Source organism: Ceratotherium simum, chromosome 10 (assembly GCF_057802395.1).
Source record: "Ceratotherium simum simum isolate JZ-2026a chromosome 10, ASM5780239v1, whole genome shotgun sequence".
In the NCBI taxonomy this organism is placed as follows: Eukaryota; Metazoa; Chordata; class Mammalia; order Perissodactyla; family Rhinocerotidae; genus Ceratotherium; species Ceratotherium simum.
The window spans coordinates 30,197,192-30,213,386 of record NC_141909.1 but is presented as its reverse complement, the minus strand read 5'-3'; the positions used below and the strand labels follow the sequence as shown (position 1 = coordinate 30,213,386).

The following is a 16,195-nucleotide window of genomic DNA, read 5'->3' as shown; positions in this document are numbered from 1 at the left end:
ATCCCCTAGTTTCAAAGTCCCACTAGTTCTTGTTCTAGCATATATCTTACTTTCCATTTCCACTGTAAAAATCTCATTTAAGTCCATTTTTCCTAATTTGGGACTATTAGAATGACTTCTTAAGTTTTCTGAAAGGTGTTTTCTATACATAGCTAATGACTGATCCACTTTCCAATCTTTTCTAAAGCAATAACAAATAAAAATCATTTTATTTTTTTGCAATCTAACAGAAATAACTTATATGAGCAGAATAGAAACCAAACACTAAGGGCCGGCCCAGTGGCGTAGTGGTTAAGTTCGTGCGTTCCTCTTTGGCGGCACGGGGTTTGCCAGTTCAGATCCTGGGCGCGGACGTACTCACCGCTCATCAAGCCATGCTGGGGCGGCATCCCATAGAGAAGAGCTACAACTACAACAATGATACACAACTACGTACTGGGGCTTTGGGAAGAAAAAAGAAAAAAGAGGAAGATTGGCAACAGATGTTAGCACAGGGCCAATCTTCCTCAAAAAAAAAAAAAAAGAAAGAAAGAAATGAGGTCAGTGATTGAAAACCGAACAAAAGAAAACCAGCAAAGAGAGATTTAGGAATAAAACAAAAACAAACAAACAAAAAACCCCAAACACTAAAAAAGCTCTTTAATTTTTCAAGGATCTTTTAGTTCAAGTTTTATATCCCCCCTCTTAACTGTACTACTGCAGCACTGAATGTTCTTTTTCACCCTTAATCCTGACTCACATTCTCCCTCACCTCAGCAAGAGCCTCACCTGACCTCCTCACATCCTGTCTCTCCCCTACAGCCTGACCTACATACCATCACCCTAGTGAGATTCCTCAAGCACATTTTGGATCATGCTACTCCCTCGCTCACAACCATCATACCCACCTCACCCTTCTCACCCACAGAGCAAGTCCCTGATTTAGTTTGTCAATCAAGATATTCTGCACTAAAGTCTCATTTTACCTTTTCAGTCTTATTTTATTTATTTATTTATTTTTTATGAGGAGAACTAGCCCTGAGCTAACATCCGATGCCAATCCTCCCCTTTTTTCTTGAGGAAGACTGGCCCTGGGCTAACAATCGTGCCCATCCTCCTCTACTTTATATGGGACGCCACCACAGCACGGCTTAGCAAGCAGTGCGTCGGTGCACGCCCGGGATCCGAACCTGTGAACCCAGGGCCGCCGCAGCAGAGTGCGCGCACTTAACTGCTTGAGCCACCGGCTGGCGCCTCAGTCTTATTTTAGTAGTCAGACACAAACTAGACTACGGATCATTTCCAAAACTATGCTTTGTGTTTTCCTACTTCTAAATCTTAGTTCATACTACTTCCTCTGCATGAAACGGCCTCCCTAATCTTTATCTGTTAAAATTTTATCCATCCTTAAATCTCCATCTTAAAGGCCACCTGTTTCATAAAGCCCTTCTCAACGTTCCTAGCTGAACTTCCTTGCCTGAACTCTCTGGGCCTTTTTTCGACCTTTAGCATCTGCTGCTTTAAACCATTAATATTTTGGTCCACATGCACAGCCTCTACCAGAATGTAAGTTCTATGAGGCACTAAGATTTCTCACAGTGCCTTGTGCCCCTCAGTTGCTCCACTTACAGATTATATAAATGACCAATCCATCCGGTATGATATTGGCAAAATAACATCAATGAAAACTGTCTATTTCAGTCTTCCTTCAAATATACACTATTTAGAGATTGTTTCAAATCTATTTCTATGAATTTATAAAATAGGCCCTTACCAATAATCTCTTTGCAAGGATTTTCAGGAGTGATGGGGACTCTGCAAGCTGGACACTGGCTATTATTCTTCAACCACAAATCGATACAAATTGAACAAAATACATGGTTGTTGATGCATATGACAGGCTGGCGTACCTGTGAAAAAAGAAACATTACTTTTAGTACAGGTCAACAATCATAACTAGAAACCCAAGAGGTTTAGTTTAGAGCAAACAAATTGCTTCTCTGGAGTACAGCAGGAGGTGCTTTCAGAGGAAATATCTAAGACTTATAAAAACACTGCTTCTGCTACCACATTGTCTTTTATGTATGTATAACATAGATACTAGCTGAGATATTTGGTCATAGAGACTGAAACTTTTGACATACTCTGAAATAGATTTATTTAGTTCCAAGCCACATTCACAGCCAAAAAGAAAATGCATTTCGTTCTACTAAGGCTACGACAATTTTTCTTCAACTATTCCATTTTAGAATTATAACATGTGAGGATTAGAAGGTTCTGTAAAGATCATTTAGTCCAGTCATCTGTCTGATGCTTGAACCCTTCCCTCAACTCATTCCACTATATTATAGAACAACAACCAACCATTAAGTATTGACATCTTACTAGAAAGTCCCCCAAACCAAAGCAGCATGAAAGCTAAAACAACCATAAAAGACATGAGTCCCACTCTCAAGTGGTTTATAATCTAAACAGCATGCTGGGCCGGCCCCATGGCTTAGCAGTTGGGTGTGCGCGCTCTGCTGCTGGCGGCCCGGGTTCGGATCCCGGGCGCGCACCGACACACTGCTTGTCCAGCCATGCTGAGGCCGCATCCCGCATACAGCGGCAGCGGCTGGAAGGATGTGCAGCTGTGACATACAACTATCTACTGCGGCTTTGGGGGAAAAAAATAAAAGAAATAAAATCTAAACAGCATGCAATGCCAACAGAAATATTGACATACACCAAATACACAAATCTTTAACTCCATGTAAACAAGTACAAATAATAATACTTTACATTTATATAGTCTTATATTTTACAAAGGGCTTTCACATGCATTTTCTCTCTCTCTGTTTTTTGTTTTACATAACACTGTGAGGTAAACAGAGTAAATATACGTTACAAATAAGGAAACCAAGGTGTGAAAAAATTAGGTGGCTTGCTCCGGGTTAACTAGGTGCTTTGATTTCATGTAGTTGTTTTATCAGAGAGAAAATAGAAGAGAGAAGCTGCTTTAGTTTTCTACCTGATATTATATGTTTCTTTACAATATTTATTGTCTATCTCCCCTATTAGAATGGAAGCCCCGGGGCCAGCCCTATGGCATGGTGGTTAAGTTCAGCGCGCTCTGCTTTAGTGGCCCGGAGTTCACAGGTTCGGATCCTGGGTGCAGACCTATACCACTAGTCAGCCATGTTGTGGCGGCGACCCACATACAAAATGAAGGAAGACTGGCACAGATGTTAGCTCAGGGCTAATCTTCCTCAAGCAAAAAAAAAAACAAAAAAGAGGAAGATTGGCAACAGATGTTAGGTCAGGGCAAATCTTCCTTAGCAAAAAAAAAAAAAAAAAAGAAAAGAAAAGAAAAAAGAATGGAAGCCCCATGAGAGCAAGAACTTCCTTTGTCTCATTCATTTCTAAATCCCTGATGCCTAGAAGATAGCCTAGTATAGCCTAGTACAGAGTAGGTACTCAGTAAAGGTTTGTTGAATGAAGTAACTGCTGTTAAGATAATACTTTACATTCAAGTAGTTGGGGCACTTGCCAGAGGGAATAATAACTTAACATTCTTCAAATAGCACAAATTAAACAATAAAAAACAAAAACAAAAAAGACACAGAGATGCTTAGGCTTTCACTTGATTTACATGGTACTTTTACTGTGGGACTCAAAACACTATATAGCTATTTTCAATATCTTCCTATTCTAATAATAATAACAATACCATTGTACAGTCGGTCTGCACTAGGGACTAGAAGATCAAGGGAAAGCAGAAGACGTAGAGGGAGAATGAAGAGACAGAATCACCACAAACCACTTTCCGCAGAGAAAATGCTTGTGCTGCTCTACGCCTGTCTCAGAAGGATACTATGAGTATTCATCCATTTGAAAGGGGTCCCTACCCTCAAAGAAATCACACATGTATGGCGATTCACACCAGGCAGGTAATCGTTTTAAGCCTCACTGTAAAGAGCTCTCTGGTCTCAGTCTGGCTTTCCAAATATTTAGATGCTCCCTTGATTATGAACACTAACATAAGAAAACTAAACAGAGAAGATAATTCGGCTTGGATTTAGACTTCCTCTTGGAGAAATCAATTCTAATTCATTCATTTCAACTGATTTTACAGGACTGATTAAAATAAATAAGTAAGACCATGAAGTACAGCCTCTCAAACTCTTCTTCTAAAGTGTTTCTTAACAGCAAGGAGTGAATGCTTATCTGGGAGGTATCCCTGATCAGAGGCACAAGAGGTAGACAAGCCTGAACTTTATGTGCAGGTGCTATTTTTTCCTAAAAATTCATGTGATTCAGAAGTCCAGAGCAAAACATATTCATGTGTGTTTTAATTTAATCTTTAAGTCATGAAATGTTTTTAGACCAAAGAATTTTCAAACTAAGTACCAGGAAGATACTGCCATATCTATCTTGTAGCTTCCCCCAAACACAGGCACATGAGCACACAAGCACACATATCACATTCCTGCAATACTCCTAGAAGTACATATATCCCCCAAACAAGAAGCTCAGCTAAAGAAAGAAGAGTTATCTCCTCAGACTTTTAGAGCAGTGACTTAATTTCTTTTTTTAAGTCACGAACCCATCTGAAAATGGATGAAAGCCAATGCTCAAAATATAAAACTGTGCACATTTTTTAAGGAGATTCAAGATGCTCTCCCACTCACTATAGGCTTCCCTCATTACAGGCACATTTAAAGGCAATTGGTATTTTCTATGTAATTGTTCCCACAACGAAGGTTAAATATCTCCCCAATCTAACAAACGGTTTTGAACAATGCAGTGGTTGGTGCTATCATTAACTAACGTGACAAAGATAAAGGAAAAGAAGGTCTTACATGTGGTGGAAATCAAGAATTCTGTTTTGGCCATGTTAAATTTGTGATGCCAAGCTGACTTTCAAGTGGACAAAGCAGGGCCTGAGAATCACTGGCTTTAGATATTCACAAGACTGGAGGAGATTCTCATTCTAGCAAGCAGAGGAGGAGGAGGAGCAACCAGCAAAGTGAACTGAGAAGGAGGGGTCTGTGCTGGAGGATAGGAGAGTATGGTCTCACAGAAGCTAAGAGAAATTTTTCAAGAAGGAGACAGTGGCTAAGTATGTCAAATATTGAGGAGAGGCTGAGTTTGATGTAGACAGAGAAGTGAGTATGGGATTTAACTGCATGGAAGTCACTGTGATCTGTTACTGACAAGCACTGTTTCAGCCAATGGTGGGGATGGAAACTTGACTGCAGGTTGAGAAACAAGCAAAGGTGAAGAAGTAAAGACAGAGAATACAGACAATTATTTCATGTTTTGCTGTAAAGGAGAGCATAAAAATGAGCCCTGGTATGGAATGCAATGGGAACGATACAGTAAAGAGGGGATATTAATAATGGAGGAAGAGGAGGAGAGATCAAAGCCATAGATAGTAAAGTCCCTAAGAAGTCAAGAGGGGATTGAGATCCAAAGTATAAAGGGGAGATTTTGACTTACAAAGAAGTAAGGATCTGTCTTCCATTGTAACAAAAGGGAAGGCCAAGGATGTGAGAACAAATACAAAGGGGTTGGAAGATCTGTTGATGGAAAGATGAGAAAACTCATGTTTCAACTGTTCCAATTGCTTATATTTTGTCATTAAATATGAGGGGAGGTTACCAGCTGAAAATGAGAAGCAGGGAAGGATACCAACTTGAGAAAATAAGAGAACAAAGCAGTTATTTTGAAAAGTGAGAAAGTAAATTTACTAGGGACATGTAGCAGGATTGCCAAACATTGTTATTTCCTACTTGAGGTCTGTGGTTTTGACTGTAAAGTAAGACCAATTAGCACAGGTGTATATTTTTCTTACCAATTTTTAGCTGTTCAGGTTCAGGCAGGAAGTAAATGAGTAGTTGGGTTTACCCAGAATTGGAGTTTTGCCAAGGAGGAAGAGAGAGACAAGGGACTGATGATGATAAATGACCCTGGCTAATAAGGGAAATGAGTATAGGAATGGTAATGATGACAGTGAACAAGTGATAGAGTCATAGAGTCAGTGGATGGGTCTTGATAAGGCTGAAGTAATGCCGACAGCGGGTGTGAGGGGAAGAGGATGAGAGTGAGATGCTTATAGTCAAAATACTGGAGGCGGTATGGCTGCTTTCTCTAATGTTTTGTCCTGGGCCATCTTATCTGACATAGCTCTATTCTCTCTCTTAATCTCATGTATCACATGGTGTTGACATCTTTTCCATGGTGACAACTCCTGAGAATCCTCTGTAACTGGACCTCAATAAGTTGCAGAGCCAGGTTTGTCAAGAGACAAACCTGGAGCCAACACCAGCTCTGCCACTTATTGAGCTATTTGACCTTGGGTAAGCCCTTTAGTGCCAGTGGGCATTAGTTTCCACCTCTGAAAATTGTGTTTTAACCTAGTACACTTTTCATTCAGGTGTTAAGATTTAATAATGTAAAGATGTAAGCACAGAGACTTCCACATAGTAATCCCTCAAAAAAAAAAAAGGAAAAGAAAAGGTAACATTATTATTATATCCACATGCCCAGGTGCCAACTCCGTGTAAGGATCTTATAGTTGCCTTAACCACAACATGTCTAAAACCAAAACTTGGCCTCCTCCACTGATTCACTCCTCCTCCTGCACTCCCTCTTGTCTAAGTTAATGGCACCACCACATCATCACTGGGACTAGAATATTCAGAGCTGTCTCTGACTCAACCTTTTTCCTTATCCTCACCATCCAATCTGTCACTAAACCCGGGTATCACATAACACGTCTAAGAAGCCAGAGATTTTAAGACGCACCAATATTCTACGTACCACTAAGAAAAAAGAAAGAATGAAAAATACTGCCACTTACATCTGTGAGATGCCATCACTTGTACGATACAACCAGATCTCAGATGTGCTCTAATGTGAAAAAAAGTACATTCCAGAATAGTCAAAATATGGCAAATCTACCCCTAAATGTTCTTTTACCTATCATCTATCCCTTCTTTTCCATCTTCACCTCAATAATGAGTCCAGGTTCTCATTCTTTTCTCCCTGATCTATTGCAATGACCTCCTCCCAAGCTTCCTTGCTTCCAAGTGTTCATTTCTGTCCACCTTTCCTATTGATGCCAGAGCTACCTTTCTAAAATAGGGATCAGCAACTTGCACTGCTCTCCTGCAAAACAGCAGTGGCTTTTCCCTCTTCATAGTTTTAAGTATAGCATTCAAATAACAACATAATCTGGTTCTTAAACAGCTATTTCCCTTGATCTGCTACTTCAATTTTTGACATAACCTATACTTCAACCACACAGATCTACTTGACATTCACCAAAAAAGAATACGAACAGTGGAGGTTCCCTGTTTATTGTGCTCTCATTTCTTAGCTTGATACGTCCTGCTGGCCTCCAGCTTCCCCAAAATAAAATCCCTTCCACCTTTTTGAAAATCAAACACTTCCTCCTCTGAAAGGCCTTCACTAATCTTTTTTAGAACAACTGGGTCTTTGATTCTCGTAAGGGTACTCCTTATGCATTGATTTAATGTTCACTTCTTTCTGCATTGTGCTGTACTTATAAAACTGTTTCCATCCTGCCTTCCCTATTAGATTTCAGACTCTTTAGGGTCAGGGGCAGTGTCCTGTTCATCTTTGTATCCACCTACAGCACCTGATACAATGCCCAGCACACTCTAAGGTTAATAAAAGTGAATTCTGATGTATTAAAATGAAAGGCTGAGATAATGCTCCTAAAAGCATCTCAAGAAGCAAAAGGTCAATGGCTACTGCCAAATTGTGAAAAAGTGAAAGTTTAACCTTTCCATTTAATCTGTCAAAATGATACAGAAGAACAACCACAAGCAGACTACTTGGCTCTGTCTACTAAGAGCCATTGGCAACATCACCCACAGGAGAATCATTTTCACTGTTTGATACCTGGTATTGTCACTGACATTCTGTTGGATTTTTGAAACAGTTGACTCATTCTCTTTGGATCAAGTACTTATCAGGTGATGATTTCTACACAATGGTTTAAATTTAGCTTAGGAGAATAGAAATCTATAAAAGAGAAAGGACTACTAAAACAAATAACTTGTTATTTATTTGACTGTAACCTACAGGAGCAAAATACAAAGAATCTAGCCCTCCCTCAATTTCTCTCCACCCATCTTCTTCTACCCAGATCCTGCTATATACAAGATCAAAACATACATAATTTTCTTTAATGAGATCTTCCCAAGACACAAAAATAGTCATAATTTGCCTGTTATTAGACTTTATATCCAATTTACTCTTTTTTTTTTTTTTTTAAAGATTTTATTTATTTTATTTTTCCCAAAGCCCCAGTGGATAGTTGTGTGTCGTAGCTGCACATCCTTCTAGTTGTTGTATGTGGGACTCGGCCTCAGGATGAACGGAGAAGTGGTGCCTCGATGCGCACCCGGGATCCGAACCCGGGCCACCAGCATCGCAGCGCGCGCACTTAACCACCAAGCCACAGGGCCGGCCCTCCAATTTACTCTTAAATGAGATCTGTGGCAATAAAACAGTACTCTTATGAAATAAAAATGCAAGATGACAACAGCAAGGGTAAGTGACACGTACAATTCCAAATTCATCTGGAGTAAGCATGTTGAAGTGATATCCTAGGGTAATACCCCCTGAGGCTAGTGAGGAGGAAGAGGAGGAAGAGAAGAGAAAACAAGGTATGAAAAGTGGGCTTTTCTCACTAGAATGGGCCTGAGGGGGCAGTTCCAGGGTGCAGAAAGATTAATCCTATAATCTGTAATTCTACTATGTAGTTTCACTTCTTTATCTGAAGATGTTTCAGTTTTAAGAGACTTCACTCTATCACCAAAACCCCTTTCTTAAAAAACAAATGTACCTGGGAGGAGTCATGTCTAAAGGTACTGTCCATTAATATCCATATCATCCTAGACTCACCTACTAGGAGTTATATATTGGTTTAGGACAGGGTTTCTCAACCTCAGTACTACTGACATTTTGGATGAAAACGTTTTTGTTGTAGGGGGCTGTCCTGTATATTGCAGGATGTTTAGCTAGCAGCATCCCTGGACTCTATCCACCAGATGTGAGTAGCAACCCCCTGTAGACAATTAGAAACGTCTCCGGACTCCAGACGTTGCCAAATGTCCCTGGGGGATGAAATCCACTCACATGGTCTAGGATAATCACATGAATTTCTCTAACAATCTAATGTGGTTGGTAAGCATGAAATTCATTTTCAGCTGTGGAAACTGAGACTCAAGGAAATAATGATTCAGGTTATAAGTGGTAGAGCCAGCATTCAACTATCATTCAAAGTGATTCAACCACAAATTGAATGCTCTTTCAACTAAGAAATAGTTCTTTCTTCCTTAGAGCAGGGTTAGCAAACAATAATCTGGGAGTAAGAAATAGAGGACATGTGCCTGAAAGAAGCAAGAGATTACAATCAAGACACTGGGATCAGCAGAGTCTGCAGAAAAGGGGCACTGATGGAAGTGATGGGAGGAAAAAGGCAACAGATCAACTTTGTCATCTGGCCTAGGAATTACACTTAAAATCAACTCCTCTGCCCTTCTGTCACCTTTGCTAGAGACTAGAGCTAATCCTCCTTCTTCAAAGAATATTCTTTCTTGCACCTATCTCAAAACTTTATGGGTTTCACTAACTGAAGATCTAGAAAGACTGTGCAAAAGAAGGCTGAGGCATAGAAATGACTGTAGTATGGGCCCTCCCAGTCAACTTTGGGAATTTGGAAGCTTTTCAAAATAAAATTCCTGGATTGCTCTTGCTATGTTTTAAGAAATCCTTGGCTCTGGGCCCGAATTTAGATCTTAGAACTTTAAAACTGTGTGATCCTAAGAACTAAGTTACTTAATGCCTACTGGTCTGGGTCCCCATTTCTGTCTAGGTAAAAGGAGAGATAATACATCTCCCCTCCCCCACCTTCATCCCTGTCTAGAATGCTTTAAGGATAAACTGGAATCTTATTTGTGAAGTAACTATGTCAGCTATTACATACCAACCTTGAAAATTATTAAAATACATCAATACTTTTTTGAGTTAATTTTTTTATTATACTCTAAGTATGTAAAAATACAATATTGTTACACTTCTGAAAGTGCACTCTTTAAACTTATTTTAATCTGGAAAAGAGAGAAAAATGTAAAACTTGTACTCCATATGGCTTTTTTCGAATCAAATTACTTGCGACAATTATGTACAAGACTGGTTCTTAAATCCACTCCTGGGCAGTGAGAGGCAATCAGGATTCAAACGAGGATTCAACAGACTGAGATGGATGACTTGCTGGCCAATCAACAGCCCCTGGTGAACAATGATTAATGAATTTAGTCAACCTAGAGTAAGGACTCTAACTTGCATAAGGCTTTGTCCCTAGCCCTATCTTTTCAACACTGTTAATCAACAATATGGGTGGGAAGGAAAGCAAGAAGTCCTCCCTGAAAGAAGGGATCCTTTCCATAGCATTCGTAGCAGGAAACAGTCCATCCTATTACTGGACACTTCAAGAGATGGAGACCCCACATCCTAAAGCAGCTAATTTCATTTCTGATTATTTCAGCCAGAAAGCTTGCCCTTATACTAAGTACAAATGTTAATATTGTGGAGCTAGACAAAGCTTGATTCCCTTCCAAATGAAAAATATTTTAATTATTTAAAGATTCACAATCCTGTCCATTCATTCCAACACTATTCCATTCCACCTATATTCCAACCTCAATTTCAACTCCTTTCCAAATGATTTCAAAATACTCTAGTTTATTTATATTTATCTTAAAGTGTGGTTCCTCTAACTAGACTCACACTCAAGGAATAACTGAATATGATATATTAATGTTAAATAGCATTAGAAGTCTAGTTGCTTGGCACTTCTCTCAAGAACCTGCTTCATCCTTTCATAAAACTAACTGTGGGTCACATTCGGCTGTCACTCATGGCAAAATGCAGACACAGTCAATAAAAGTATTACATGCAACAACAATTTGGTTTCACAGCTTGAATCCTAAGTGAAGAGAGAAATGCCTGGACTTATCTAGAGATAAACTGGTCTGTAGCATTCTGGTGGCAGACCAAAATGTCACTTAACAGATATCCTGGGCTAGATCATTCCTAAATTTCTGTGTGCTGGCCCACTAGTTCAAGGCATGAGAAAAACTGAGGAATAGGCAAGAAAATGTGTTATACATAAATCATCCCACAGGATGTGTAGCTAACTTCTTCAGGCCACATAGAGCTCTTACTACAAAACTGGCAAGGTTGCTAAACATTATTGGGCAGAGAGAATCCACCGTTAAGACTGAGGTACAGACGGAAGTAGTAAATGCAAAATGTCTAAACTTTCCAATTTTAAGTACATTTGTATTCAGAAGACAAAGCACCAACCAGGTGCATACTTCGGCTATCTCCACTACTTCTTTTCTCTCCATTCTTCCCCAACCCCCATCCCAATCAGCATCTATCTTATCTCTTCAAATTTAAGGTCTCCCCCACCCCTATCTTTTTTAAGGTTACATATGTGTGTGTGTATATATATATATTGGGGGGCGGTAATGGCCCCTAATTCTGTTGAACAATCACAAAAGAGAAGATGGCTGATGGCGAGATTTTGGGGACAAATGGTGAGGGCAGCACAAGAATGGTTATCTGGAACAGGGCTAGGCAGGAAGAACTTTAAGGCAGATCTCAGAAGTGGCCAGACGTGCTGTATGTCAAGGAGGTAGAAGTGACATTGCGAACACGGTGTACTTCAGGCCATGCCATCCCCAGTACCCCACAAATACGGGTGTGTGGGGGAGGGTGAGTAGCACAAGCAGATTAGATTTGCTTTAATTATACAAAAGACAACAGTCATATGGAACCAGTTAAAACCCCTGGATGTACTGAGGCAATTTCCAGAACAAACAGGTCTCACTCTCTTGGGACTGCAAATCATCATCTAGTGAGTGCGCTGGCCTCACAAAGCAACTGGGAAGAACAGTTACTGGAAAAGACTAGTTTCCTCAGTTTGAGGGCCTGCTTCCATGCCCACAGTAAAGGTTAACATTTATTGAAGATTATTATGTGCCAGACTTTACGATAAGCACTGTGTATGAATTACTTCATTTAATCCTCCCCAAAACACAAGGATGGGTGTTGATACTACTACTGTTCCCATTTTACAGATAAGGAAACTGCTCTGAGAGAGGTTAAGTAACTTGTATAAGGTCATATAACTAGTAAGTGGAAGAGCCTAGATTTGAACTTACGCAGTCTGAACATAGAACTCTGGCCCTCAACCACCTCACCTTTCTGTCTCCATAGTAGACAGAAAAAAATGCCTCTTTATAAATTGTTAATCTTTTATTATCAGATTTAATTTTAGAATACAGCTAACCAATATAAGAAAAATAAAAGACACTGAAAGTGTCTGTTGTCATGGATTAGCTGAAGTGCGTTTTTAGGAAGTAATCTACTGAAGACACACGTGGTAACAACAGAGGTTCAAATACCAGAGACTCTAAGCCTTAGTCTTCTTATTAAAAAAAATCAGGAAACCAGACCTATCTATTTCACAGCACTGATGACAGGAGTAAAGGAAATAACTAAATGCACACAAAAGCATTCTGTAATCTGCAAATCACTATATCCTATTAGGTATCATTTTGGTTAAACACAAAAAGTGTAGATATGGAAAACCAACCAGGCAGAACACATTTTCAACACAATTGCAAAAGACAGCCTATTAACTAATGGAAACTAGATATAATATGTACAACTAAGACCAAGTGAAAATTATTTCCCAAGGATATTTTTAACAGCCTTTAAGCCTACTGTTGGGAGGAAAGCCACCCACAATTTAATACATACTTGTGGAAACTTCATGTCAGGAGCCAAATGTAGACTGTAGCAAACAGAATCATCATCTCCTCCTCCTCCCAGCTATGTATGTAGGCAGTGGTAGCAGATACCACCCTCCACAAGGCCATCCTTGATCTCTCCAGTCAGAATTGATCAAGCCATCCCCTACGTGCTCTCATAGCACATTTGCTATTTCCTTGGCATTTCATCCTGACGGGTATCAAGAGTTATCAGTTGCTTCCAAGCCTGACTTCCTACTACTTCTTGAAGTCAGGAAATTCGCAGAGAACCCCAAACACCTAAGGCAGATGAATGTATTGGCTGGTACTCAAATGCCTGCTCTATGAAGTTTGTATCTCCCAATTTTAAGCCTGTGGCTGTAGTTTCAGACTGCATGTGGGGGTAAACACACACACCACAAATGTAAAGACAATTCAGGGTAGAAAAAAAATCTGATTGTTCACAGTATCTTCTCCCTTGTTCATCTACACGGTAAAGAAAAGCTCTTTTAAAAACCCATGGGAGGGCCAGCCCTGTGGCTTAGCAGTTAAGTGCACACGCTCCGCTACTGGCAGCACGGGTTCGGATCCTGGGCGCGCACCACAGCACCGCTTCTCCGCCCATGCTGAGTCCGCGTCCCACATACAGCAACTAGAAGGATGTGCAACTATGACATACAACTGTCTACTGGCACTTTGGGGAAAAAAAGGAGGAGGACTAGCAATAGATGTTAGCTCAGAGCCAGTCTTCCTCAGCAAAAAGAGGAGGATTAGCATAGATGTTAGTTCAGGGCTGATCTTCCTCACCAAAAAAAAAAAAACCCACGAATAGGAGGCACAAAGGGAAATGGAAGAGACGAATGCATTAGAACATTCAAAACCATTTCTAATTCAGAACTACTTTCTCCACCTTGTTTGAGGAACACATTAAGCACCTCTTGCATCACAAAGAGAGGATATTCTGTCTCCTGACTGATCCATTCTTGGAATTCAAGACCATACCTCTCATTCTAAACACCATTCAGGGGCAAGTACTATTTACTTTTCAAATTTGGAACCCAGAGCAAGGGCCTCTCTCAAGGCCGGGTGCAGCAAAGGAAAGGATCTTGGAAATAGAAAAGACCCCCCAACTAGCACTGCAGGCCCAAGAACAGGAACACCCTGGTTGTGCAGGGGACGGAGGAACCTTAGGCTAGGCTCCCAGGAAATGTGCTTTAATGGACTTCACTGCACGCCGGACGGGGCTGCACAGGGGCTGCATTCGCTTCTGACCAGGCCTCCTCCGACGCTGGAGTCGGCCGGGCGAGGCCGCCGGCGGTGGCAGAGTGGCCTCGCCGCCCTCCCTTCAGCCCAAGGCTGCTGTCATCCTCCTTCAAAAGGCTCACAGATGAACCCATTAATCACGGCGCGCTCCGTCCGTCCCCCAGGACGCGGCCTCCCGCCGCCTGAGGAGAACGTGGGCTGGCGTCTTCACCCATCTCGGCCCCTCACGCCCCGTCCCCGCCACACTCGGAGACCGCCCTCGGCTCCGGCGAGCGACTTCACACCCGACCCCATTTCGTAGCTGTGCCCAGAATCACCCATTACCTTCCCCAAGCAAATGTGGCACGTGATGGGCAGAGTGAGCGACAATGTAACGTTCTGCACGGTCTGAGCCATGGCAGCGTTCAGAATCCCGCCAACACGGAAGTCCCGCCGACCGCGGCTCCTCGCCGCGACTGGGGCCACGCGAGGCCGGCTACGGCAGCCCGGCAGGGCCACAGCCCGCCGGGAAAGGAAACGAAAACGCGCTTTCGAAACGCGCGGTCGCCAAGGCTTTTCCCTTCCTTCCTTCCTTCCTTCCTTGCTTTCATTTTTAAAAAAAACTTTCCCTGTTCGGGAGCTGCAAGATTGCTGAGAATGGGAAGGAAGGCGGTTTACTACAGGCATCGAGGATCTTAAAAGCGTAAATGGAAGAGTAATAGCGGAGAGAAAACAGGAAGATGCGGAAAGGCTATCTTAAATCCCTCAATCTTTCCGGGAGGGTGGGGTTGGGGAAGAGTTTTCCCCCTAAAGATTAAACCTTGAACAGTCTGCAGACATGTGACGCAGTCAAAACAGGAAAAGAAAAGACGTTATCTATACATTTTAATTTTTCAAAACAGCTTTCTGCCGGTCTCAGCTCTGTTGCCATTCTTAAATGATGTATGTCACTTAAAAACCACAAACAGTGGGTGTCTCTTTATCTGTTTCCGAGACGTTTTGGATACATTTAATCGCAGCTTTTCCTGAAGACAGGCTTTCACAGTTGGCCCTTCTGTAGTTTCTATCTAAAAGAGACTTAAGGGTTGGAGCCACAGACTGTGATTTACACCCACGAGTGAGAAAGCTGCAAATAGTGCGAGCCATCCACATTCCCCGAAAGCACTTGGCACGAACCTTTAAAGCCTGCCTTTCAGGTGCATGGCTGGATATGATACGTACTGCTGTGCTGTTGAACTCCGGACGAGTGAGTTTGTAAGTTAGCATTTCCTACCAATGAAAAGAAAAACTCGAAAAGTTCCTAAATGAATCTTGAGTGTAACAGATTTGGAATTTAACTGTAACTCACTTTAAGTGAGGAAGAGCCAATGTAATCAATTTATGCAAACAAATACAATCTGTGAGTAGGGAGATTTAGAAACAAAACCAATGGAATTACTTTTACTAATCTTTTGGAAAAAGAGGCAGTATAATCACAAGAAGCAGTCTCGTAGTTAAAAGAAACGGGTTCTGGACGTGGACTGAGAGGGTAGAAATCCCTGCCGGAACAACTTCCTGGCTCTGCTGGCTTCAGACAATTTATTTAATCTCTCAGCTTCTTAGCTTCCTCGTTGGTAAAGTGTGTGCACGTGTGTGTTAAATGAGGTCAATGTATGCTTACTATCATGTATATAAAAGGAACAGACAATAATGATATTGGAGCAGCTAGTAATTCACTTGAAGAAGCCCAAGTCCAGTTCAAAATTGGCTCACAAGTGACAGGGAGAATTCTTCCAAACAGTTCAGTAACTTCATATCCTAGGAAATGGAGTCCATCATGTGCTTAGAATTGGAGGACTGGGCAAAACAATCATATTGATTGTCAGTTTAATGGTCATTTTTTCAGAATGCCTGGCATAAAAGTCATCTGGTTTCACTATTTCCTGGCTGTTCGAAATCATATTTATATGGAGTCTAGAATTCACGTTTTGCTAACGCATCTTTCACGTGCCTGGCTGTAGATCCAAGGCTTCAGAATGAGAAAGCTCTAGATCATTACCCACTGTCATTCAAATTCACCTTTTCCCTGTCATACTGTGTTCTTCCCTGCTCTCGCCTGGTTCTGACCTTGCTTATACCTAAGGGAGTATTTTAGG

At 41.2% G+C, this 16,195-nt stretch overlaps 1 protein-coding gene across 2 annotated transcripts in view; it reads right to left on the bottom strand.

The window, feature by feature from the left end:
* The window catches only part of OBI1 (ORC ubiquitin ligase 1), a 42,533-nt gene extending 27,981 nt beyond the window's left edge, over window positions 1-14,552 (bottom strand). The window contains exons 1-3 of one of the 2 annotated variants that reach the window (XM_087435954.1): window positions 14,406-14,489; window positions 10,168-10,287; window positions 1,754-1,889 (exon numbers count right to left, since the gene is read on the bottom strand). Coding sequence is in view for 1 of the 2 variants with exons in the window: in XM_004423096.3 (XP_004423153.1) it covers window positions 1,754-1,889; window positions 14,406-14,477 (208 nt within the window). In the remaining variant the exon portion in view is untranslated. Of the gene's footprint in view, window positions 1-1,753; window positions 1,890-10,167; window positions 10,288-14,405 lie in introns of both variants that reach the window. The other variant, XM_004423096.3, reaches the window with a different exon arrangement.
* Window positions 14,553-16,195: the final 1,643 nt, after the last annotated feature.